Source organism: Brachyistius frenatus, unplaced genomic scaffold, assembly GCF_029030835.1.
Source record: "Brachyistius frenatus isolate BFR_SWC_R1_liver_20210118 unplaced genomic scaffold, ASM2903083v1 Contig_232, whole genome shotgun sequence".
In the NCBI taxonomy this organism is placed as follows: Eukaryota; Metazoa; Chordata; class Actinopteri; family Embiotocidae; genus Brachyistius; species Brachyistius frenatus.
This window is the reverse complement of record NW_027210831.1, coordinates 333,075-360,891: the sequence shown is the minus strand read 5'-3', so window position 1 is coordinate 360,891 and position 27,817 is coordinate 333,075. Positions and strand designations below refer to the sequence as shown.

General features: G+C 41.4%; 1 protein-coding gene across 2 annotated transcripts; it reads left to right on the top strand.

Moving 5' to 3' along the window:
• Positions 1–27,606, top strand: itm2ba (integral membrane protein 2Ba). Of its 2 annotated transcripts, none has more exons than XM_069720094.1 (7): positions 1–231; positions 20,155–20,289; positions 22,308–22,373; positions 23,932–24,081; positions 24,667–24,777; positions 25,330–25,480; positions 26,755–27,606. In XM_069720094.1, exons 1-7 carry the CDS (start codon positions 148–150, stop codon positions 26,841–26,843), a joined length of 786 nt encoding a protein of 261 aa, XP_069576195.1. In that variant the 5' UTR covers positions 1–147; the 3' UTR covers positions 26,844–27,606. The 2 variants fall into 2 exon arrangements, with proteins under 2 accessions (XP_069576195.1, XP_069576196.1); XM_069720095.1 differs by having other exon boundaries at positions 7–231; positions 22,305–22,373.
• Positions 27,607–27,817: the final 211 nt, after the last annotated feature.

Sequence of the window (27,817 nt, the reverse complement as noted above, 5' to 3'; positions counted from 1 at the left end):
TGTCACAACAGACCGACTTGTCCGGAGAGGAGAGCGGACTCTCGGATCCTGAGCGAATTCTCTCTGTTTTGTTTTGTTTTTGTTTTTTCCTTCTTTTTCGCCGTTTTTTTTCCTTCCCGGTCGGAGTTTGTCAGCAGTTGTTCCAGGATGGTTAAAGTGTCTTTTAACTCGGCTCTGGCACAGAAGGACGTGAAGAAGGACGGCGAAACTCTCATTCCGGAGGAGGACAAAGTGAGTAGAAAATGGCTAACTGAGCTAACGTGAAGTCGGCTGGCAGCTCGTTGGAAAAAAGACGCAGTTTATAGAAACGTGCAGACACACAATGGCATTGTTTAACTGAGCTCCCAATATATTTTCACCGTTTCTCTAACTTGTACGCAGTTTACTACGTGACTCCGAGTGTGTTGTAAGGTAGTAAGGTCATTTGAATTACGTGTTTGGTCACCGTTTCTTCCTCATGGCGTTTACTGTTTACTGTAAACGTTCAGTGTTGTTTCCCCCCGTTGAACATGATGTGTTTATAGTTGGCGGTGTTTCAATCTTACTTGTCTCCTACCTTTTAGTAATTTATACCTTATTTAAATAAAAACATTTTTTTTTCTATCCTTGACAAAAAACTGCCGCTTTTAATTTGGTTTGATAACACGTTGTAAGTTAATACACAAAGACGTGTAACTGCTCCTTTAACCAGCAACACAAACTTCAGACCTGAAGTGAAATCATAACAGAAAAACATTTAACAGGGTCACGGAGGCAAAATTCATTTCACAAGTACAAAGTCACATGTTGTTTTTACCTGCTAGATTTCACGGTCAGTTTTTTAGTTTGCTTTAATATTCACGTAAACGTGATTGTCAGTGTCGTTTTACACCGTGTATGCAGAAAACTAAAATGAAAGTGGATATGTGATGAGAAAATACAGAAAAACCTGCAACATGAATACGCCATTAATCAAAGACCGAAGGTTGTTGATATCCTACTGAATCATTCATTGCTCTCTGGATGGCTGTAAAAGCGGCTTTTTATTGTTTATTTACTTTCACATCTTTTGACTTCTTATTTTCTGATACTCCATCTCTAGTTTTGTTAGCACTGTGAAGTTAATAAACCATATTCTAGTATGTTTTATTGCTTCTGGGCTAAAAAGGCGTCACCCTCATAAAAGAGAAAGCAGACAAGGATGGGAAATACCCAACACCACATGCAAAGTCGGGGGACAGTTCAGCTGTGGCGGGTAACTTTTTCTAACCATCCTTTTAGAAATCAGGAGTTTAATCTTTAAAGTTGACATACAGTTTAAGTTTCTCAGTTTATCAGACGGTGTGGCTCAGTTAAAGAGGACGCTTCCTGGCAGCTCTGGAGAAGTTATGCAATTGGTTATTTTAGGTATTGAAATATTACTTAAAGTTATTAAAAGTCATTTGAGTGTGGACAACCATTCCAAGTTTGTAATGATTGTTAAAAATTGTGACAACATTTGACACCGCATTTGCTATGAAGGTGTGACTGACAGTTTTGAGCGAAGTGTTTTCACTCTGCAGACGAGTTACATTATTCTGCCGCTTGGAGCTTTGATTTTAAAACGCTGACTCCTGTGGCGTGCTGCGTCTGTCAGGTTAAAGTCTTGCAGAAACTCCTCCTGCGAGTCTGCTCGCTCGTCTCCACCCTGTTGTGAAAGGAGCTGCTCTGTCGCCGTTGCAGGAGGTTTCAGATATGTTTGCAGGAGGTTTCAGATATGTTTGCAGGCTTACAGACGGGCGTGTTTCTTTGTAGATCAAATTTTACTCTGTAGAGCTGAAATATGGACTTGATTAAATCTTCAGTATAGGTTGCAAAAAAGGCTTCTTTTGTAAAGTCACACGATATAAGATGAGGGAAAACACACAAGGTGTAATATTACGTGAGCAGGTTTGTTTCTACAGAAGAATATATTTTCTTCACTCCGTCTGATCTCTCACTCTCACGAGAAGTAGATCTTCGCTCAGATGTTTTCATGCAACCTGTCTGTGGCTGCAGACTAGATGGTGATAGTGAGGCTTGGTTATCACTTCCCCTTCTTAAGTTTCAGTCTGACTGACTCTTATCTTGATAATCAGAGCTTAATGCTTTCCTTCTGGGGATTGAAGTGCAGTCGCAGCACATTCTCCGCTTAGTTTAGTAGGCCTGTAAGACCTACTTGGGGAAGAGGTTGCATCTGCAGCAGAAAACCAACCAATAGCATTTTTAATCAATGTGATTCCTTTCAAATCCTTACTAAACCTTTTAAAGTAGTTTGTTGGGTAAATCAGTGCTCTGTTCTGTAGGGCTGGACATCAGCGCTGATCTCCAGAGTTTGATTCACCAAGTCTAGATTCAGTTTGATTTGTTTCAGTTGTGTCTTGTTGAACAGACATTCAGTGCATCACTGCAGGTTCTGTATGACAACGTATGCTTGATCCTAATCCTGGTGGACATGTGATCCTTTCCAGCTCTTAAACAGTCTGCAAAATTAGTATCCTAAAGAATCTGTGGACACAACACAAATCATGATGCATGGGTACATGATGCATCGTTGCAGTTTTTAAAATCTAAGTTAAGGGAAACTGCAGCACAATAAAGAACACACCATAATAGGCATAAAGTCTGAGTAGAAAAAAAACACCTTTTATTATGCAGTCAGAACAGTGGGATCTATTTATGTCCCTATAATGTTTACAATCTGAGCAAAAAGAGCAGCCACGGATCTTTACATGTAGACTAATTATAAAAAAAAAATGTATATTGTATTTTTGAGAATCAACAGAGTACCATAAAACCTAACATTGTAATGCTTGAGAGTATCAATATTTATATAGTTATCACATTAAAATGCTCTAAAATTCAGCAAACTTAAATCCATCAGCAGACACCTTCATATCGCCTCATGACATGCAAAATAATCTTCTGTTATAAAGCAACGCTTGGTTAATATTTTCATATTTCTGATCAGAATCCTACAATAGAGTCTAAGGCATAATAATACAACGTATATCATGTCCACCACATGAGAGACTCGATGTTCTCTGGAATTGAAAAGTGTGTACATATATCAATATCAGCGTTCGTAATCTGCCTAAAAAGTTTGCATACTTAGAAAAAGGTCAGTCGATTAATTTCATCCTGAAAGAAATAAAAATCATTGCTTGTTCCCACGGATGTCTGCAGAGCTGTCTCGGTGGGAGCTTATCACACCCTCACCCACTTTGCCTTCTTGTAAGCTCTTCTGTCACTGTGAGGCAGGAAGTTCTGTTCTGCTGGTTCAGACTGTAAAGCTCCACTACAAACCACCAAAGTTTCACATTTTTTTTGCTTGAAAAGACTGGCTCAAATTATTATTTGATTGTCAGTAAGCTCTAATTAACATATACAAATTTTAAAAAAACCAACATATTATTCTTTCTTGGGTCTGTGAAGCTGTTTAGTATCAGACAAAAGGACGAATTTCAAACGACTCCTTTTTAACGGTAATACCTTCCCTTCAGTTGGACTCAATCATCGGATCAAACTCTCCTTCCACAGCTAATCTTCTCTTGTTACTGTGTTGCAAAGGCTGTAAACACAGAGATGTGGCATCATGCAGGCGTTTTGCCTTTATGTGTTGGTTAGTAACCATAAGATCAGAGTCATGTGATGGAAAAATAAGAGTTGGGCTACTTGAAGCTGCAGAGTGAACTGACAGGAGTTTACCTGACGGCAGACGAGGCCGGTAACGGGACGACTCCGCAGCGTGATGACCCGGCGTGGAGGGACGGGCTGGAGACCGTCTGAGTCAGCAGATATTTACTGATATCTATTTCAGACTCTTCATCCATCCCTGTCTCTGATTGTATTTGTTCATTTCCCCTCAAGAATCAATAAAGTGTTTGTGTCCATATGCAGCTATTGATCATTAGTGGTCTGCTTGGTGTCAGGGCAGGAAGTAGTGTGACATTCATATTGACCTCACGCACTCCCAACCTTATTTTCTATTGTTAGGTTTCCTGTTTGTCTTTGGACGTCTGGTCTCTGTTGTCTGCCGTTAGACTCCACTCGGAGGTCCTGGTCCAGATCGTTTCATGCAGCCTTCTAATAATTTACCAAAGCAGGAACACATTTTTGACGAGGTCTTATGATCTAAAGCAACCCTATGAACCGATATGAAAACTAGCAGAACGAGCTTGTAACTAGGTCTACTAACTAAGAGTCCCTGTTCTATGGACCCCTCATGAGCGGTGTCCTTTATAACGTCTGAATTGAATTAAATCTGGTGTAAATTAGCTTGGTATTTTTAATGGTCAACATTTGTATAATCTACAACTCATCAGCAGTAATGCAGGTTGTTGTTAAAAACATGTGCGTTAACAACAGCCTGCAGCCCTGCATGTAACTTCGTCTGGAAGAAGTCCATTCTGTCCTACACATGCTTGATGTTTGTCAGATGCCTCGATGATTACCGATGGACTTCCAGTAGTGTCTGCCACCTTTCCACGTGCTGCTACCTGAGTCTACCTGCCGCTGTTACACAATAACAAAGACTCTTCTGTTTAATTCGGTTTCTGTTTAGTTCTGCTTCCTTTCTCAGTCACTCTATACCGTCTTTCTTCCTCTTTCTCTGTCAATCTCTCGATTTTTATGTTCATGTATTTGGGTTAACTAAAACAAGCACATCTTGTTTTTGTCTGACCTTTACCCGAGGCTATGAGAAATCCTTATTCTTGCTGTTTTCTGAGATTCTGCACACAAAACTGTAGAAAATGATCAGCATGTTGATCTATAATGGAAATAATCGGACGTAGCAGCCCAGAGTTTGGACATATAAATGATTTAAAGGACTGATGATGTGCTGTGAGTAAATAAACGAGAAAAAGTAGATGAAATACATACGCGTGCCTCCTGCAGTAACTTAAATACAACACCAGACACCAGAAAGACGCATGAATGAAACACTCTTAAGCCGCATGTTGAACAGGCCGAACCCTGCCGCCCTGGCTGGCTCCACCGTGGCTGTTTGGACTCAGGCAGCATGGCACATCCGGGGAAGAGCTAAACTAAGCGCGAAGACAGGCTTACCCTAAATATTTAGCGTGGTCTATTTTTTCCTCTGAATGTCTCAGCGGCCGCATTTAGTAACAGACAAACTCTGGGTTTAGCCGGTTTCTTAGCCCATTAAAGACGGACAGAAACCGCCTGCGGAGGGGTCAAACCTGGAGGCTAAGACGGTCCATCCATACATCCATACCCGTAGGTTTTGTTCCAGCTATTGAGACGACCTCTGGATACACGTGTTCATGTGTTCAGGCCGTGTGTGCCCAACTCTCCTTCTGTGGTACCGAGTGATGAAGAGCCGCACACAAAGCAGTCCCTCTGGGGTATTGCAGTTTTCTTTTTTTGTGATTGTCGCGTTCAAAAATGCTTGTTCGTGGACTTTCTCAACCATCGCGCTGTAGTTTGCTGAGTGTTACGTGAGTTTTTTTATGGTAAAATTGTGGAAATTAGAAAAAAAAATTAAGTTGAGGATGAAGATTAAAAAATAGTTTTCACTTCCTTTGATAATGAGCATGCTGAATATCACAAAAGATATTTTAGTTCTAACTTTTTTTTAAATTTATTGTACTTTGAGGGGGCCCGAGGTTACAAAAACATCATAGAAGGGACAGACTGTCTGTGACTAACAGCTAGAATACATAAGGCTAAATCTGCTGTCAAAATAAGAGCTTTAGATGCTGTTTAATTAATATTCAACATTTACTGTATGCACAAAAACAAAGTGCATTCTCTCACAACTTGAAAGCGTGCATCAAACTAATCTAACGTACATTATTCCTCATTCCGCCACATTTCCTTCAATATCTCGTCACTTCTGTTTTTTCCGATGAGCGAGCACGGAGTTTGTTTGGCTGATGAGAGGCAGCAGAGGCTTGCAGATTTAAACGACTCGTTATAGTTGTTATTAAAGCGAGCTTTGTTTGGAAAGACTACTTTGAAAGTATGACTGTGCCATAATACCTTCAGCAGAGCTCCTGTAGATGGCCGCCCTCCTCCGAGCCTGCTGCTGTCGGAGGTTTCTTCCTGTTGAAAGGAGGTTGTTTCTTCCCGACCGCTCCCGTCGGTATCGTTGGGTTCCTCTGTATAATGTTGTAAAGTTCATTTGTAAGGACTTTACTGTGTTAAGTGCCCTGAAACCTGTTTTTTTGTGATGTGGCGCTGTGTAAATAAAATAGATTTTAATTGAATTTTTTGCGTAAGTCATAGCAAAATGTGCGAGCTCCCGCAAATATTGCTGCAATATTTCGGATTCGCATTAATTATTGCGATTGCAAGATTGCGATTTCCCGGAGAGGCTGACCAAGATTCACAGCACTGGAGTTGCATCGACGTAACTTTAATGCTATTTCATGTCGTCTTTTCACTGGATAGGTGAACTACCTCTGTGCAGTCAGTGTTTACATCCAGTTACTCGTACAAAACAACGCTGGTCTGTTTCCACGACCATTTACCCGTGAAGAGCTGTGATGCCACGAAGCAGACTGGCGCTGTAATCGCTTTGTCAGATGTGTGTAACTGAGTACTCGGTCTTTCCTTAACTTCCTCCTTCCCAGAGTGCTTCATGTCTCACTCCATGTTTCCTGTGCAGCTCTTTGTCTGGCCGCTTAACAAACCTCTACGTCACAGTAAAACAAACCACTCAACATCGCCTCCCCCCCCCACACACACACACCACCGCGTGGTATCTCTGTTCACATGTAACCTCAGAGTCTGCAAACATAGCTGCTGTAGCTTAAAGCTTTGAAACAACACAATCGCTGAGCTTCAGTACTGAAAGGTCACTAACAGGAAGTTGACACGTGATGCAAATGATATTCAAATTCCAGGAAATAAGAACAGGTATGCGTGTATTAACATTTGAATGAGCAGTGCTCCTAAATAACAACCTGCTGAGTAGTGTGCGTTTGTTTCCTTTTTATAAATCATGTGAATATTATTTCCACCTCCTATAATACTTCTTGCCCAAGAGCTGCACTTACTTCCTCACCGTCCTGTGAAAACCGTGTATCTCCTTCGTTATCTATTCATCTGCTGATCATCTCGAATAAGCGACGCATCACTTTGTCTATAAAATATTTGAAAATGATGAATTTTTGATCACTGTAATTTCCCCAAACCCAAGATGATCAAATGATCAGTTTTGATGGTCTGAACACCAAAATTATTGAGATGCAACAAGTTTTATAGGCCGGAACCAGAAAATGTCCGGATGTTTTTTGCTTAAAACATAATCAAAATAATTAATTAGCTCATCAATTAGAGTATTCGTTGCAGTTCTACTAATGTCTTTCTGCTGTTTTTCCACTTACTTTTAATCAGAACATCATCAGGGTTAATCAGCATTTTATCTGCTTTACTAAACTCACTCAGACTTTGAGTAAATTACCATTTAGTTTCCTGCTGTCCTCCCATCTGCACGCTGAGACGTCTTATTTGTAGATCCAGACGTTAAAGACATTCAAAGTCATCCATCTGTTTTCTTGTTATACAATATGTTCCTCTCGATTTTATTATGATTATTGATTCACGTGTTGAATGTCATTGATCACTTAATTTGTAGTCAAAAACATTGAAAAATGTGTCATTAAAGTAATTAGGGCTCAAAGTGACGTCTTCAAAGTCCATATATGGTCTGACCAAACATAACTACTACAAGGACTGAAGAAAACATGAAATACTCCAATATGAGCAGCTTCATGGACATTTGAATTGTTTTACATCAATGAATTGATCATTTGGCTATAGATCAGTTTTCTATCTATTGGCTGATCAGTTTGTTTATTGATTTGATCTTTCAGCATTACAAAAAATAAATGTTTATTACCACAGCTTTTTGCCTGAAATCATCAAGCCGAGGCAAAGTCAAAGACATTCAAAGGACTTTACAGAGGATTTAAAAGTAGCACAATGCGATATGAAAAGATGATTTTAAAAGATAGTAAAAAAAAAAAGAAGAAAAAAAAGCTGTGACCTTGTCGAGCGCAGCTGAAAATGACCTCAGTCTGAAGGTTAGCGTGGAGGAGCTACCTGAGCTCACCTCGCGGCACGTTAACACGTCACAGCAGAGATCACGTCAGCGGCTGAGCCGAGGCTTTATGGGCGTTGGAGTCCTGCTCGACCCGCCGCAGCTTAACATCCCGGCTGCAGGACAGCGAGGTGCGGGTGGCGCTCATTAAAGATCCGCTTTCACAACTGGGTTCTCAAATGAACTTACAGCTGTGGCTGAGTGTCGGTGTGCGTCATGAGAGGAAGCAGGTTCACTGTAAATCATCATAGAGGAATTTCATCTTAAAATAATGTAAATGCAGATGTTAATTCAAGTTCAAATGTCTAGTTTTTGTTTTCAGACCACTTTAGAAACGTGACGTTCTCTTAACTTCAGATCTTTTGTCTTTAAATGTTGAGTTGCGTTCAATGTTTTCACACCTCATTATGTCACGTCGTTAAAGAAAGAGAACCAGCATATTAGCAGACCTTCCAACATGCATCGTTTGGACTCAAATATCAAAATATGATGTAAAATTTGATGCATATTAAAAAGCCATAGTTGGTTCTTTACGTAATTTAGAAAACGGTGCTCAACACGACGAAGGCTAGTAGTGAACTCAGTTCCTTTGTGCATTGATGGTTTACCAGTAAATTACTGGGAGCAGCCGACCATGTTTTTGTTCAGACAAAAGGGCTTCAGCAGCCGCAGCTGTTAGCGGTTCATGGTCAATGAAGAAGAGACTCTTCAAACGGAGACAATCTTTACCAGTCGTCCGAACTTGAACAAATTGAAATGATTTACGGGGCGCTTCTTCCTCCGGCCGAACTTCTTCAGGGACCTTCTTCAGGGACCTTCTTCAGGAACCTTCTTCAGGGAGCTTCTTCAGGAACCTTCTTCAGGGAGCTTCTTCAGGGAGCTTCTTCAGGGACCTTCTTCAGGAACCTTCTTCAGGGACCTTCTTCAGGGACCTTCTTCAGGAACCTTCTTCAGGGAGCTTCTTCAGGAACCTTCTTCAGGGAGCTTCTTCAGGGAGCTTCTTCAGGAACCTTCTTCAGGGAGCTTCTTCAGGGACCTTCTTCAGGAACCTTCTTCAGGGAGCTTCTTCAGGGAGCTTCTTCAGGGACCTTCTTCAGGGAGCTTCTTCAGGGAGCTTCTTCAGGAACCTTCTTCAGGGACCTTCTTCAGGGAGCTTCTTCAGGGAGCTTCTTCAGGGAGCTTCTTCAGGAACCTTCTTCAGGGAGCTTCTTCAGGGAGCTTCTTCAGGAACCTTCTTCAGGAACCTTCTTCAGGGAGCTTCTTCAGGGAGCTTCTTCAGGGACCTTCTTCAGGGAGCTTCTTCAGGGACTTTCTTCAGGGAGCTTCTTCAGGGAGCTTCTTCAGGGACTTTCTTCAGGGAGCTTCTTCAGGGAGCTTCTTCAGGGAGCTTCGGAGTCGGGCGAACAACAGAAAGAGTCGCCTGAATGTTGTACATGTGTTTATCTACCATCGAGGCCAACAAATCCACTGACGCGCTCGCCTTCCTCAGAGCAGGTTTGACAGCAGTGAGCACACATCGTGTTATCACCTGTCAACGGTAAACAATTACATCCTGCCAGGAGAAGAAAACCTTGACTTTTACCTCCAACTATCAATTCTTTACTGACATGTAATGCACAACTGATAAGAGCCAAAAAACAGGAAGGCTTCTATAGACAGTTTGGGGAGAAAAAAAATTGTTTGTTTGAGATATCTGATTGCTAGTTTCCAGGTATTTTAGGAGTTTTGGTAGAGATTGGAAATGTAGCCTGTGAAGAATTAACGAATGGTATACCAAAACTATAGTTATTAATTATTAATTAAGAAGTAAACTCTTGTCTATATGAAGCAAGTGAGTGATCGCCTTCTTGCTGTTGTCACTACAGCAGTAAATGTGCTTTTCTGGAGGCTGCAGTCGTTGAGCTGGAGCAGAAACACAGAAACACTCTGCTGATCATGCAGACGCAAGAAGGAAGGAAGCTCTGCAGGTGTCACTCTGCTTACGAGGCGGGCGTGTTAGCGTGTAATGTCGCTTTTATTCATATGTGCAGCTTCAGGGCTGCGTGTGTGAACTTGTTGTTGGTGATGCTGCGTTTCAAAACTCTACGTGAAGAAACAGACGACCTGGTGAAATGAACGCCGCCGCCAGATTCCTGCTGGCGATGGTGAATTACTGCTAAATTAAAGAAACGCTGACTAAAGGTTTTATGATTTGGATCATTTGATCATCGATGTTTTAGAAAATCTAAATCATGACAACAGCTTGGCAGACTTTTCAAAACATGCCTGTGCTCGACGGTTGGAGAGATTTTTAGATTTATAGATGGTTTGTTCTCTCCTCTTAACAGATTATTTTAATGAGTTTTGCCTCATCCATATTCAGGGCTGAGGATCGAGGGTGTGTTCTGGTGTATTACGCTGTATAATGACATTTGTATTGTTTGTATTATCATTTGATGTAAAAGTGTGTCTTGATGAACTAAAAGCACGTTTTGATAAAGACAACTGCCATTAATGTTACGGCAAAGTTATTAGAATTCATTTTACATATCGTCTTTATTCTCCTTCTCATGCTGCTCAAAATCATATTTAATACAAGAGTAACAACATACTGGCATATTAGTTAATTGGACATCGGGTTTGTAGCGTTGGGGTGAAGGCAGAACTTCTTTAGATTCCTCAGTTTCAGGTCGCTCATTCGTGTCTGAGCTTCTTTGAGCTGCGTATTGGCCTTACTAAAATGTATTTTCTATTTAAAAAAAAGTATCCCTTCAAAGTTTTTTATGGTATGCAGTATGTAATTCACTTTCTTTCCTGCTCGATACGTTTTTGCAGACAACTCGTGAGGTACTACTCAACATCACTGGAGGATGTAGCACTAAAATAATCAGTGGATCAGTCCTAAAGGCCAAACCTTTTCTGCTTCCAGCTTCTCCGTTGTAGAAATTTGCTGCTTTTCTGCATCGCACGTCATAATAAACCGATAACTTTTGACATTTGGGACTTTTGGGCATTATTGTGTTATGCATCGCCTGCTTTTTCTTTTTACTTGAAAGCAAACGTCCTGCAGATACCCCGCGTGTACTGCATACGGCAAAATACGAGCAGATGTAGTCGGACATCCTGGTACTTTTGCCATTCAACATTTAACATACTATGTATTGGGACGTACTAAATCTGTTTCTGGCGTATTAAATCGTATGGCAGTATGGATATTGGAAGGCAAAGACCGTCTTCTTAGTAATTTATGTTGTTGTTAATGAAGACTGCTATATTTGCTTTTCTGGCTGTGACTTCCTATAAATCCCACAGCGTCACAGCAGCAACATGCTACCAAACTGCATCAGCGTGATCATTTTGAGGAAGAGAGAAATAAAATGAAAAGTTTCTTCTCTGTTTTGAGGAGAAGCTGTCATTCCGCTGATCGGCAGAGAAAGCTTTCGGCCTTCACGTACATCAACATACCTAATTACAGATTTTGGATTACAGACCGAACCTTTCCTCGCCTGCTCTCCGCCCGCGTTGTTCTCTCGGTGCCGTCTCGGGCGTGCGGACTTGCTTGGAAAGGATTACGGTGTAATCAGTGAGATGGAGACTGAGAGCTTTAGCCGCCTCCCACAGGGCGCCGCCGACCACTAAAACTCAAGAAGAGGAAGGATTAAGCAACCAAGCAGCAGCTCAGGCACCCTTCACCTAGTACAGACCTGCAGAGCTGCTGCTCCTCATAACCTCACGCTTACGGCTGCCTCTCAACATCACGGTGACATCATCGCATTAATCGGGCCCTTCCTTTATAAATGTGTTTTATGGCTTTTGGAGGCTTTCATGCGTGTTCCCTGACTTTTTGAATCCGAGTGCAGTTCATGGTTCAGGGTTTAACCACCTGTGATACACTTCAGGGAGCCCCTAAGAGGATTCGCAGCAAATAGATTTTAGCCCTTACCTCAAATCCTTCTGTAAGTGCATCAAAAAGAGCTACTTTTTGGTTCTTTGTGACTATCATAGAGGAAGACATCTTAAACACATCCTTACTTTAATTTCTTTACTCCGGACATGATCGGAAAACAGAAGTGGAGTAAATTGATAATCGGCAAAAAGAGCAAAAAATGCCCAACATGAGCTGCGTGCTGCCCTCTTTTGTCACGTAGCCTCGGGTGTCGTTCAATCTCACCTCACCCGCTGGTCGCCTTCACGGAGGTTGGATGCAGCTCACAGCAGAGGATGGAGTTTCATGTGTTAGAGCAGCGAGGCTGAAATGAAACCTGTCCTGGACACCGATACTCACCTGTCTCCACGGAAACAGAAACACAATCCGTTCTCGTGTGGATGGACGCTCAGGACACCAAAGGTTGATCGCTCAGGACATTTACTGGTAGACTGAGCCATGTTCAAGATCAGGGGAAACCGAAATAGTATTTTATTTGTCCACTGATTACTGATGATAAAAGCTACGATTTAATTTTCCCCAATATGGAAGATATATTGTGTGCAAAAATCACATCTGAACCAAACAGGTTTTCCAAGCAATGAACTGCTTTTAATGTTTGATTATGATTATGAATTTGTAAAGCAGCAGCTCATTGAATTTCATAAATAAAAATGCCATCAGAAAAGCACCAAAATCATGCATTACATGACAGAAAGAAAGATAATCAGCTGTAATTTAATGATAATTGATGATGAATTGATCGTTTGTTTTTGTCTCTTTCCTTCGGGGCTCGATATCGACCCTGTTATCCTGATTCCACTCAGTTCTTGATTTTGATTCAAGACTAGAAAGATATACCAACATCACAAGATACACTTCCCTCAATTTGTTCTGGAAAATAAAAACTACAGTGTGGCACATCAGTATTTTTTGGCCCACATGGGCAAAACAATGTTTTAACAATAATTGCACTACTTGCAGCAGCATCATCATCAGTATTAAAAACAACAACAACAACATGGCGATCCCATCCGGCTCTTATGTGGACAAGCAATCAAGTCGCCACTGACTGTAACACTTAGCGCAGATGTGAAACATGTTTACTGAGCAAGGGCACAAATGCAAAGATTGAGCGCAGCACTAAAAATAATAAAATGTATTCTTTTATCCGGCCTCAGTGACCTCGACCCAAAAGACGCTAAATTCACACACAGATAAATAGCAGCCCTCTGACCACACGAGAGCCCACAAACTTAATGGCCTGGAAAATGTTTGTTTGTTGTGGTTGATTTAATGCGGTCCACACACGGTGTCAGACGGTTATTGATCCGTGTTGTAGTGTGACTGTGTGACTTCACGCTCAAACAGAGAGTGAATCAGAGACAAGCCGCAACAACAAAAAAAAAAAGCTTTCAAGATGAGACCAAAAGTGACAGCAGTTCTCATTAAAGTCTGACGGAAGTGAACAAAAGAGGAAGTTTACTAAAAAGCAGAAGGTGCAGACAGTTTGTTTTAATAAAAACAAGTGCGGAGGATAGATTTGAGGCCTGTTGACAGGCTCTGCTGCTGTAAGGTGCCGGTGGGAGCTGATCGCAGCTAATGTTAGATAACGCTTTTGATTCCACCAGACTCAGGAACGCCTCGAGGAAGTTTTCTTTAAATGTGCCACAAACGTTCACCTGGACTTGATCTGATTGGATTTTAGTGGCCAGAGGTCACCGTGACCTCACAGAACACCTGTTTGGCCCGACCTCCAGAATTCATACACTTAACTACCACAACATTTCACACCGATGTCCAATAGGTTAGGTTAGGTTAGGTTAGGTTAGGTTAGGTTAGGTTAGGTTAGGTTAGGTTAGGTTAGGTTAGGTTAGGTAGTTACTTTGTTAATCCCCGAGGGGAAACTTTTTCAATAGGATAAAATGACTGGGTTGTAACTACAGCGATTGTATAGATATTGTTTTCTGTTGATTTTTTTATTTAGTTATGAGCAGTGATAATCATCTGTAGATGCAGCTTTATTAAAACGAATCACCTCAGTTGATTACATAATGTAGAAATTTCCTCTTTTTGTTCAGAGTGTGTTCATTTCTGAATGTTATATAATGTTCGTGCTGTGTGACGCTGGCAGTCTTCACCTAGTTAACATGGGGGTGTGATAATAAGGGTGTGTGTGTGTGTGTGTGTGTGTGTGTGTGTGTGTGTGTGTGTGTGTGTGTGTGTGTGTGTGTGTGTGTGTGTGTGTGTGTGTGTGTGTGTGTGTGTGTGTGTGTGTGTGTGTGTTGGAGTTGTGAAATGTTCATCTGAAGGCCTGTTGGGTCTTGTTTTCTGTGAAGCTTTATGAGACGGTGGTAAAACAGGAAAATCACTTCATTAGGATTCAGAAGATGACTTGAGTTGATTCCAGAAAAGTTCGAACTGGTAGTTTATTTATTTATTTATTTCATCAAGCTTGAAGAGCATAAACAAACTACTACTAACATTGAGGGACTGTATAGTGCCAAGTCATTGCATCACTTTAGTTTAACTATCTTCTTTAACTCAGCACAATCTCTGATTCAGCATTTCTTCGTTTATTCTTATTCTTATATCATCTGTTATTACAGACAGTGAACTAACCACAGACACGGGACTGTCCTGTTGTTATTACAGACAGTGAACTAACCACAGACACTGGACTGTCCTGTTTTTATTACAGACAGTGAACTAACCACAGACACTGGACTGTCCTGTCTTTGATAAAAACCTGTGGTTAGCCTGTATTGGCAGCAGGAAAATAAAAATTGTTCAGTGGCTTGTTTTTCACAGTTTAAGAGCCAGAAATTCTCTGAACAAAACTGTTTAATATTCTCATCTCTTTGCCGAAGACTCATCTTCCTGTGCTTTTGATCCTTTTTTGCTTTCAGTTCCTCTTTTTCTACCCTCCGAGTCCAAAGACGCATGAATGGTGGTGACCCGAGCTTTACAGCTGACAGAGAAAAGCCTCAGGAAATGTTCCCTTTTAGTGTCCTTGTGGGCCGGCGGGCCCGTCAAACTGACCCCATCGAACACCGGGAGTGTTCGCTGCTCTCAGCTCTCTGCACTTCATAAAGGCTTCCTTTTGTTTGTCCTCATATTTGGCTCTCGTGCTGCCTCGAACATCTGTTCTTTGGTTCCTCTTTTCTCAACGTCGCTTCGCGCTCAGCTTATTGCTTTCCAGGAAGAGCATTTATGTTCGGGGAGTTTTGGTCTTTCTTTCTGTATATTGATTGAGGTGAAGGTCAGAAAGGGCTGATTGCCTGTTTTTAAGTTGCTGGTTCTGAAGAACAACTGCAGTTTCCTCCCGTGACCCCTTATGTTCTTTTTTTATTGTTTTTGTTTTTCCTTCTTTCTGACCAGAGAGTGCTGACTCCTCCACTCTCCACATTTATCAAGTTGGAAAGGCTGCAAACATGCTGAAATGCATTTTGTCAGATACGACTGGGACTACTGACCAAACGGAAAATTCTGAATGTTAAAGTGGAGGTCAGCTGTCCTGAGAGCAGATTCTTTTCTGTGCATGTCAGGAGTCTGTTATTGTTTAGTGATGACTTTAACCGTGTCTTTGTTATATTCTTTGTGTTATATTCAGTTACTGCAAAATGAAGAACATTTGTTGTTCATTCCTTAAAATATATTTTTTTTTGATAATAACAAAACGAGAGACGTTATTTTCAGTTTGTGCAGTTTCCTGTCAGATGTGGTGGCAGTTACAGGTTTGTTCCGCCTGTTTGATTACACTGGAACAACAGGAGGAAGTGTTCATGCCCTTGTGTTTTTCTGTGTGGTATTCTGGACCCGTGTAATATCAGCAACCAACACACCTAACAGGCCTGGAAGTGTATACTGTAGTTTATACCGAAACACGAGAGGCTTGTGTTGTCTTGTTGACAAGACAGAAAGTACCAGTGGAACACAATCTTCAACAGAGACGGTTGCATTATGAGTAGTTTGTGGTAAAAACTGAGAAATACAGGATTTTATTCCGCAAAAAAAAATTCTAATATTGATCCATCGGTCGATGTTCCTTATATTGCTAGGTACAGTATACGTTGTACATAAACGCATTTTCTTTCAAACACTTTTGACACTTTAAAAAAAATACTTTGCATTTTATTTATTTACATTGCTATCTGTGAACTTCACTTTGAATTGAATAATTGTAAATAACTTCTTTTTTTTTTTTTTTTTTTTGCATCATGTTCCGTAGAAAAAACTTTGGGTATCAACCAAAATCTACACTGATACCAATATATCTGATCGACCCAAAACATGGGCCTGATGATATAACGGTCAGGCTCTATAGTTTGTGGACTTCATGTTGTTTGGCCAGACAATTCCTTTTAGCCTGTTTTTGGTCTGTTAGCCCAGTTTAACCTGCAGGAGTGTTTATAAGTTTGTTTTGAAAATACAGCGAGAAAACGCTTTTCTGTGTTTCTGTAACTGAAACCACAGGATCTATTTTCAGACTAAGAGAGAAGTGACGGTTGTCAAACAGAAACCAACAACAGAGCAGCAGAGCTTCAGGTTAATGATTCCAGTGTGAGAAAGGGGGTTTGGGATTTTAGCAGTCGGAGATGAAAGCAGGAGACGAGTCGGGGCCTGTTTCGAAAGAGGCCGAGTCTTTATCCGTCTGGCCAGAGTCCACTGGCTGGGTTTTGTCTGCTGATAAGCTCCCGGTTCTTCTGAGCTGTTGAATATTTACCCATAATCCCCCTTTCTGCTCTCAGCTCCGCTCACAATCTCAAATTTCTCCCAGAGATTGTTCAGGGGCACACACACACGCACACACACACACACACACACACACACACACACACACACACACACACACACACACACACACACACACACACACACACACACACACACACACACACACACACACACAACACAACACAGCAGTATGTCATATTATATATATATATATACATACAAATATATTTATATAAATATATACAAATCCTTATTGAAACAAAGCTAACATCCTCACAATGACAGTGCTGATGGTGAACAAACAAACGTTATGTTTGCGTTTAGTCTTAACCTACAAAAGTTTGTGTGTCTTTCAGTTTGTGTGTCTTTCAGCTCTCCCAACTTTCTAAATGCCTTTTCTTCCTCTTAAAGTTATTTGCAAAGTCACAAAAGCACAAACGGTATTTTACAGTTGAGAGTGTATGAAATGATGATGTGAAGACGAGGTAGACACTTTAAAAAGGTGCCTGGTAGAGATGAACCTCCCGAGGAATGAATGAATGAATCTGCAGTTCATTGTCCAGCTGACTGGACTTTGGTTCTCTCTGCTCTTGTAGCTGCTTTTTCTGATGCAGCAGTGAGTTTGTTTTTCAGAGTAAAAGCACTAAAAAGCATCGCGCCCACGCTACGTCCTCAGCAGCAAAACATCAGATTAGCCGGTAATCACGGCGGAGCGTCCGAAGCAGTGAAAAGAGCCTTCAGGAGTCGGTGGAGACCAAAAACTGAGCTGTAAGCGAGCGACTGTTGGACCTTGATTCATCAGGTGAACACAAACAGCTCCAAATGATGGAGTAAGTTGCTCTGTAACTGTTGGGTTACATTACAGAGCAACTTGCTCCTTTAGTTTTAAAATGTCTGGCCTTTTTGTTATAAAAAAATGACTCAAACTATCTGTTGTTATTAACATAGTTTGTAAAGTCATTGTTGCAGCTGTATTTGTTGAAAACACTCAAGAAAAACTTTTAAGTAAGATAGAATTCACTCAAATAAAATAACAAAAAGATGACACAAGTTAAAAAAAAAGAAGAAAAAGCAACCATGGCAACAAAGGTCTCACCTGTTGTGTCACCTGACAGATGTGTTCATATCTCACACTTTACTATCTGTTGAAGAAAAGTTTCCAGCTGTCACCTGTAAAACGTCTGTTGTGTGTTGAAACATCAACATCGCACCAGCAAACGGATTTCTGTCCGATTTGACTTCATTTTCTTATTTTTAAATTCCAGAGTAAAGTAAAATACCAACAGAGCCCTTCCAGTGCCACACCTTCCTGTTCTTCTTGTCACATCTTTAGTTTGTCTTCGTTTTCCCCTCCGTGATTTGCATCGTGATGAGTCACACTGTCGCTCTGTGTGTCCGAAAAACGATGCGGAGTCTCCTTCGTCTGATCGAAAGAAAGCCTTTGTATTTTGCGCACACACACACACACACACACACACACACACACACACACACACACACACACACACACACACACACACACACACACACACACACACACACACACACACACACACACACACACACACACTCTGCTGCTTCACGTCACACCCTGGCCTCTGGCTGCCTGCCTGTCATGCTTTGGAGAGTCTCCAGGCTGCCAGCAGGTCTGGCTGCTGAACTGTGAACTGGTCTTGACCTCATGTTGTTCTCAGATCAGGAGATCTGCTGACAGTCGGGATAGAGATCGATTTTATTGGCAGTTTATTGGATCCGAGTCCCACTTGCAGACTGCGTTTTAGTTTTTAAAAAAAAGAATCTGCTGGGGTTTTTTAATTTAATTTTGTTGCCTCTTGTACCATATTTTGTCTCGACTCTATAACTTGTATTATATTTATATTGCAGTGATGTATTTTTTTAAGTGCCGTACTTAAGGCGCATTCTCAATTGTAATTTAAACCTTATTATTAACATTTCACTTGGGAAGTTCCAATTCGGCTTATTTTATACTTTATACGTGTGTTGTGTACGATGTCACACTGATTGTAGATGAAGATTTGACATACCAAAGACAGGATGCACTCTTCCAGATTACTTTGCCGAAGAGCAGCGGCGTAGTGGCGTCTGTTGGAAGTACTGAAGCAGACTTGTGACACGCATTCATGTGACCACTGAGGGTGTGTAACCGCCGCGGTGGCGAGTTTACATACAACAGTTGAGGATTTATAGTTGCGTCACCCGAATTTAGGAGACGTGGTGTTTAAAAAGTCAACAATGCTGCTAATCCTGCTATTTTCAACAGTTCTTGATTACTCATCTTAAATTTGGTTGCCCGATTTTAGTCACGCCTTGGTAAGAAACGTAGGGTTTCTGTCTACTGAAATGCTTAAAGGGCTTTTAATTTGAAATGGATACAGGAAGTGTTGCGTTTGCATTAACATATAATGCAGTATCTTTAACGGGGCAAACGGTGGCGGATCAAAACGAGGCTTCAAGTTGACACAGATCAATCAATACACCCTAATTGTCAATCTGGCAACTTTTTCCATTTTATTTGTTTTTATTGGCTCTCTTGAGTGACATGCACTTTAGAGACGATCGGATTTTCAACCACCACCACACTTCTGCCCCGCGAGTGTAATTCATTGTTAAATAAACTCCGCCTTAACCAGCTGTAGCTGTAAAATGCTGCCTCCGCATGAATCCATCAGTGGGAAAAACACAATACTGTTGCATAGCACTCACATTTTGTGAACATATTTTAGTACATTCTGTGAACATTTTAATGCACAACTTTTACTTGTATTTGAGTATTTTCGATATTGCAGAGCTCTGATGGCGCCCACCTTTGCATTGTCTTCCCTACGCTACTTACTGTTTATTCTAGCTTCAGTATTTATGTTCGATGTACAGTTCGCTTACGCAATAGTGAGATACAGTAGAGTTTCTCAATACACTTTTACGTGCAATAATGCATACCGCACTTTATGGCTTCATGACCAACAGTCAAACACACCAGATTGCTGCTCTCAGCTGCTTCTTGCACAACACTTAACATTATTTTTTATTTCTTGTATTTGTATTCTACTTCATTATTTCTATTTTTATTCTTTGATATTCTTCAAGTTCCCTGAGTTCGTCCTTAAGGCGGCTTCTCCCCAAATCTTATGTTGCCTCGAAGGAGACTCTACTTTAAATGTCAAAGTGGTTAAAATACTTCAGGTGAAGGGATAAATCTGAGGAAAATACATTCAGTAGGAAGAGATATATGAGCAAGTGACAGGAGGCGAAGTAGTGAAAATTCCCTTCAAGTGATTCTGATAATCGGACGGATGCTGATCGCTGGAGGATTTAATTGTAATCTTCTGCTGAAGGTGCGTCTCTCCGATCCCTGCCTGTAAAAGAGGTGGAAACAATTGAATGCGATCACGTCTAATCAGCCGTCGTCGTCTCGTCTCTCCTGCAGGATGCCGAGGCAGCTCTGCTGGTGCACCACCAGTCCCGGGCCTGGTGCTGGTGCATGTGCCTGGGTCTCGCCCTCATGCTGTCCGGAGTGGTGGTCGGAGGAGCCTACTACCTGTACCGCTACAAAATCGTGGAGGTGAGCGGCAAACCCGGGGAAGTACTTCATGCAGCTGACGGGCAAAATCAACAAAAACGATCACGTATGACAGCAGCTGGGTAGAAACAGAAAAGAGATATTAAAATGGAGGCAGGAAGTCTTGGAGCTTTAACAGTTGTTTCTTTTCAGGCCCGAGAGGTCGATAGCTCAGGAGGACTAAGCCAATTAATAAACTTTAAGTCCTGCGGAGGCACCACATCAAAGGCCTCAAAACAACCAGGCATACAAAGAAGTCACTTATAGAATTCACATCTATTAGATAAAAATGTGTAAAAAGCAACTGAGGTGTTTCAAAACGTATTGATACACACTCCATGATCTAATACCAACACAATACAATGGCATTTGTAATGATACTCTACAAATTGTAGTTTTTCTTTTTATTAATAATAGTCTGAATAAAACAAATCAATAATCTAATTTGATTTAAAAACACAGAGCCAGAAATACCCCAGAAATTAGTGGATGGAAAGAAAACAGGCTGAAGTGACAGTTTTGCCTTCATTAGGTAGCGGATGGTTAGAAGTAGCATCAGCTGCTAACATTAGCTTTACTTGTCTTTTGTTAAGGCTCTTCTCATAACTTTACATACTTTGTTATGGTTGTATATGGTACCTTTAACATTTATTTATTTGTTAGGATTTGGATCAGACCTACTGTAGTTTCTGAATCAATGTGGCCACATCTCCGACCGCTGTGTATTATCAGTAACACTGAAACACGTCGACAACATACAGCCACTTCAGAAAGTGTTCTGACACACGTGATTGTTACGTATTGCATTTCATACTTTTTAAAGCTACATTTTTGGGTATATAAAACAGTGACAAAATAAAACCATATCTTCAGACACAGTTTTACAATTATTAAAAATCTAAATATAGCAGGAGCAGGTGAACGTTGTGAGCTGTTTTCTACGTCAGGTGCTAAACTCCACTTCCAGAACGTGGGCAGGTGTAGAAGGAGAATGTAAAAACTGCAGCACATTTCACGAGGACGAAGAAAGAACCGACTGAAGCGGAATAAAGTCCAGAGACGCTCAGACCTGCAGCACCCTGCTCGCTTTTCTGTTAATGTCACAAGTGATGTGGCCTCGGGAAAATGGATCATCCTCCATCAAAGATTCTGAGACAGAACCTCAGTGAATTTGGTCATCTCTCATTCATTTCTCACAAACTTCATCCCATCTATCCTGTTATCTTAATTTTATTTTCTTATTGTCTTTGTGTTATTCCCTTAATGGATCTTTTTGTGTTGCATTTAATACTTTTTTTTTTTTTTTTAAATAATAAAAACGATGTGGCCTCGAGGTATACTGCACATCCTTTAGTTGTCCTTTCTCACTATGTCACATCACTTCTGTAAACATGGACATGGAGGTGTTTCAGGAATCAGGAAGACGTTATGTTCACACAAGTAACATCCACCAAGTTTAATCATACTTTGCTCCAAAGAGGCCTTAATTGTCTAAAATCTATTTCACCTCTCTGTCACGAGACTTTGAAGTCAGATGGATAAAATGACTTGGTTAGAAAAGATACACAGCTGTTAATGAAAATAAGTATAAACAACTTATTTATTGACTGAGTATATCTCCTGGTTATCACGTGTCGAGGTCGAGAGCAGCCTGGACCACCTCGGAAATAAACAAACATTGTAGAATTGACATATTTTGTGATATCCTCACCAATTTGAAGTCACTTCTTCGTTGGTATTTTGTTTACTACCCCCACATTGTCCTCGACTTGTTCAGACAAAGACAGGGGGATCTTTATAGTTTCTCAGGCAGACAAAAAATGTGAAATATTTACTGACTTCAAAGAGCTGCTGGTGTTTCCCACACCTTCAACAACAAACCATAGGATGTTAACTTTCTGACAGATTTATTTCTCCATGGAGTCGATGTGGTTCAGGAGACATTGTTTTGGTCGTTTTGATGTAAAGTTTGTCTCCTTTCACACGTTCCCTGCTGTTTCCTCTGTACCTTGTCTCAGGAGGGTCAGGTGTTCGTGTGCGGGGTGAACTACCGCGAGGAGGACTTCATGATCCGGGAGGAAGAGGAGGTAAGATAAAACTCTGAATATTACCCATCAGCATCCCCTCCTGCTGCTTATCACTTGAAATGTTTGTGATCAGTACATGTGACGTGAACTCGGTGTGACGTGGTTTTTCATATAATCATTACAGACCGAGTCACTGATTGATTGATGACCTCAGTTACTGATTGACGAATTGACCTCAGTTAAATCAGCTGAGACAGTGTAACTGTGTAATCTCTGCATTTAAATGTGTGAATCCCTTCTGAGGAAGTGTTGCCACGTATATTTGACTTTTTCGTTGACCATTCATTGAACTGGAGTCTCAAAGGTCTTAACGAGGAACTTTTGTTTGGAAATAGTTTTTTTTACAATCGTCGTCCCTATAGGTAGTCATTAACGTACGCCTCGGCAACACTGATGATGCCTCATGGCTATTTTCCACCGGTTCCGTCTGCGGCGTGGCTGCCGGAGTGAAGCGGCGTCATTAAAGTCAATACTTCATATTACACCGGTCGCGCCGCGGTGCGTGTCGGCAGCGTCCCAGAAGCGAGAGAGATAGGCAGCGTGTCCATTTTTGACGGAAGCCTTCCCGGACACCGCGACAAGCTGCACAGAGCAGATCGGCCAGGCAGGAAGTCAGTCTGAGAAAATCCAGTACATTTTTTAAAGTAAGCTCCCGATCGTAAAACAATAAATCACGACATCAGTTTGGATAAGACATGTGTTCTCCTCCCGCTACAGACACGGTATGTGAAATAGTAAAGCAATAAATGGGAGAATTCATGTTTTTAATGACTAAAACACATCAGGTTGTATTAACTTTGTCTGCAGGCTGCAGCACAAAGTAGGAAATGACAACTAAAAATACAAAACAGACAAAATAGAAGCCGTTTGAAAACGTTTACCCACGATAGAAGCACAGAAATCCAGGAAACATGATCAAATCAGGAAGCAGGCAGACAGAACGCTCGGCTTTAGAAACGCTCCCGGTGACACGATGGAGCCGTCTTCATATATAATATGCAGGTTATGGCTGAAAAGTTGTTTTCTTTTGCCCACAATAAATTGTTACTTATTGATCTGTGAGCGCCGGTATTCGGCTCCTTTCGCACGTTATGGTTCTAGATTTATAAGTTGCGCGTGCTATTTTTCCATAGACACTGATTTTGTTCACCAGTTCATTTCCATTACAGTGAACCCTGGTTTTTCGCGGGGGTTACGTTCCAAATAGAAACCGTGATAGGCGAAATCCGTGAAGTAGTAACCTTTATTTTACAATTGAAATAGATAGAACTGGACATTAAATATATCTACGTTACATATAGTCCTAATGTGATTTCAATGCACGATGCAAATCCGTGAAGCAGCGAGACCGTGAAAGGTGAACCGCGTTATAGCGAGGGTTCACTGTACTTAGAATAACAACAATTGATTCAGGAAACGTCACATCGCTGAGTCCGTCAGTCAGCTATGGACATATCAGACGTATTATTTGTACAGACCTCCTGAAGTCGGCTCCTTCAGCGTGTAATCGGTGGCTGTAAGTCTCCGAACCGCTGACAGACTGCCTGATGATTTGTAGGTGGAGGTGGAGCTGCCGAACGGGTTCCACCTGCGTCAGCTGGAGGAGCGCATCCGTGTGCTGGAGAGGGAGCAGGTGGAGCTCATCAACGTGCCCGTGCCCGAGTTCGACGACGGAGACCCGGCGGACATCGTCCACGACTTCCAGAGGGTGAGGCGGCTCAAAGGCCAGGATGACGAAGCCCCGCCCCCAGGCGTTCATCACACACTCTTCACCTCAGTGACAAATAACTTATCAGTAGCAGTTGGAAATGAATTTGCAAACTATAGATGAGAGCAGATTACGTGTTCCTCCTAGAGGGATTCAATGTTATCGATTGGTCAAAAGGTGCATCTGATTGGTGTAATTGTAAAATATTGCTGAGTCATCACTATAACGGTAGCTAAGAAAACTTCTATTTATGCGAGTCGCTCGTCTGGATCAGGACGGTCTCCCCCCGATTTCTTATTCATTCGTGTGCCCCTCTCTGCTCTCCCTCTCTAAACCTTGAAAGATAACATTTCCTTCCTTCGGTAATCTGGTCAACATGATCTCCTTCAAATATACAATTTCTAACTGTTTATAAATGATATGCTTTATTGAATACATATACAATCAATTCACCACATTTTTTTCGTCCACGTTTTCTGTTTTTAGCTAATCAACAATTTGATACTTTTAGAAAAGATCATAAAAGGACTGCTTCTTAAAGACTTGTTGTTTACCTGTATTATAAATGTTCTCTTTAATTCTCAGAGGTTGACCGCTTACCTGGATCTGAGTCTGAACAAGTGCTACGTCATCCCGCTCAACACCTCCATCGTCATGCCTCCCAGAGACCTTTTGGAGCTGCTTGTCAACGTGAAGGTAACAGACGGCTTCCTGTCTGTCAGTCTGATGTTTGACCTTTAAACGAGACCGACCTCACCTGAAAACAAAAACAAGTAAACCTTAAAGATCTCCGACAGTCTCTGTTGATCTCTGTAACAGACCCAGATCTGATCTGTACCGTAACTTCTGTTGTGGGCAGTTTAAAGGAATAGTTCAACACTTTGTTAAATATGCTTACTTGCTTTCCTCCACAGACTTATATGAGAAGATTGACACCTTAGTTTGGACGTATTTAATGAATCTTCTTATGAAACTAAGAAAAAACAACAACGGCTTTGGACTGATGTTTAAACTGGTTTGTCTCGGACTGCTTTTGAAAACTGTTGAGCTCAGTTTAACGTAAACGTCCTCCTGCGGTGATGAGGATTTATCAGAATCTGCCACTAGTGAAAGAAAATGAAGACGAACACGTACAGAAGTATTCAAAGATCCAAAAACAATACAGTTTTGCAAGTAAACACCACATCCAGCGAGCAGTCTTGACATTGTGCTGTAACATGTTTGTGCTGTGTTCCTCCCGCCGCCCAGGCCGGCACCTACCTGCCTCAGTCCTACCTGATCCACGAGGAGATGATAGTGACCGAGCGCCTGGAGCAAGTCGACCAGCTCGGTCACTTCATCTACAACCTCTGCCGCGGCAAAGACACCTTCAAGCTGCAGCGCAGAGACAGGATTCTGGGTAAGAACACGATCGATTCGGAAGTGCTGTTAACACCGAATACATGATGGACACACGGGGGCGGATACAAGAGCAGCAGCAACGTAGCTCAGCATCACCTCAGCTCACAGCTTCAGCCTTCACTCTGATTACAGTCTGGAAACCCTGTTCAAGGGCTGACCAATCAGCGACCAGTGGGGCCGGCTCAGCGTGAGGATGTTGAATCGGTTAAACAAAGGTGGTGGCGGCAGAGTTTCAACGCTCAACATCGTTGTCAATGCCGATTGGTGAAAGGCTGCTCCAATAGTTTTAAAATTAACCTGACATGTACCCCGTTAGGATGCAATGACCGGAAATAATCCTTCATGGTGTGTGGACAGATCATAGACTGCAGGGAAAAGTGGATTTAACTTCCGGGTCTGAAAAATTAGGCCGTTGCAGAAGTGCCTTTAAGGCTGCAATACCAGCGAGTGCCACTAGAGGTGGACTCCAAAAATCCTCCAGCTCCGTAGACTCCCATTCAACTTCTCTCATCAAATTTGATGTCATTAAATAGTTTTCACAAGTTATCTCGGTGTTGTTATCTAAAGTCACTTGGTCTGTTTGATTGACAGCCCTGTCGTGCAGTCAGGTTACAGCTGTCGGTAGGCGGGACGTCGTATCGGCAAATTCCAATCAGATCGAGTCAGATTCCCCGCTCACTTCGCCCCCAGCTCGTCACTTCCGGCTCCAAACCGCTCCGAACTAGCAAGATGGCACCGGCCAAAATCCAAACTCGAGGCTTCATAACATTATTTACTACGTCACTGTCAGTCGCCGCTTGGCCTGGACCCAACTATTATAAGCAGTTATACCGGCATAGCATTGACAAACAAGCTCCGGGGAGATAACGAAACATTTGCTTTTGCTGTTTTGATCGCTAAAAAAAATCCACTTCAAGTTCCACAGGGAGCAACGATACAGAAAAAAAACCGAAACGTTACTTGTGTGTGACAAGTTTTATTCTTCAGATAACAGATGTGACAACAGGAAGGGTTTGTATTCAGAGTGAAAGGATCTCTTTCCTGACATATTCTCTGCAGACTGAATCATTGTGGCTTTTGGTCTTTGCATTGGATCTGTTGACGACCATTGGAATATTCCCAGCCTCATCCTTTAACAGTTAGACGAAGCACAGATCACTATTAGGAGCTACACTCTTAGTAAAAGGCAGGGCAAGTTTTACTGCATTCGTACAACAACATGAGAGACAAAATGTAAGATCTAAAAAGAAGGTGTCTGTCTCCGTCTCACAGGTATGCAGAAGCGTGAAGCTCTGAACTGCCACAAGATCCGTCACTTCGGGAGCCAGTTCGTGGTGGAAACTCTGATCTGTGAGCCTTAAGACGCCTCGTCGCCTCACAACTGCTCTTAAAGTCACTGGCGTGCAGTGAGATTGTGTTTTTAATCCTCAGTCAACTGTCCTTTCTCTGTCCTTTTACTGCAGGTAGTTTTGTGTGAGTGAGAGGAGTGAAATGTGAAGCTGTTTGGTAAATATTCAGCGATTGTAAAAGAAATAAAAAGGTGAAGCGTCGTGTGTTTTTCCACTCTGTGTTCGGGGATCTTCTGGGAATCTTTTCAGAGAGTAACTTACTAAAATAAAAAAAAGTCAGCTGAGTATCTAATAGTAAATTATTTTAATCAAAGTAACTGCAAAAATAGCATTGACATTTATTGAAATAGACACGGGTAAATTTACTGTTTACCTTTCTTTCAGATCAGTTGTTAAATTTCAAGAGAAAGGGCAACTTTTGTACCACTCATCCAGTCCAGGGAGACTTGTTGTTTTTTTGTATTTTGTCTGCTGTAGCTATTAATACACTGCACCTGTTTTCTTAACTGGAAAATGATTTTAAAGTAAGCGTGTGGACGTGTGACTCTTATTTAGCTTTAAAAAAAAATAAAGAAAAAGAAGAATGAAATTTCCAAGAAGAGAAAGCTCACAGGAAAACACACACTTATGGTAAAATCTTTTTCTCAAGGGTTGTCTGTCTTTTTTTTGAAAGTGTAATATTTTGGATAACTCTTCTTGTTGTACTAATTTGTGTATATAATCTCTTTAAAGACATGAACAGACCAACACAATAAAACAAATCGAGAAAAACCAATCCGTGCTGTTTGTTTTGTCCTCGGATCATCGAGAAGTTGCTGGTTTCCTTCGACACGAGTCAGAAGTGCTTGTCGAAGAGTTTCTGAAATGTCGTGCATCAGGTATATATATTTACCATGTTTTAAACGTAAACAAAGAATCGAATGCTTCTTCTACCATTGACCAATACTTCAGTACTTTTACTGTTGACGATGTTAAAATGAAGTCGT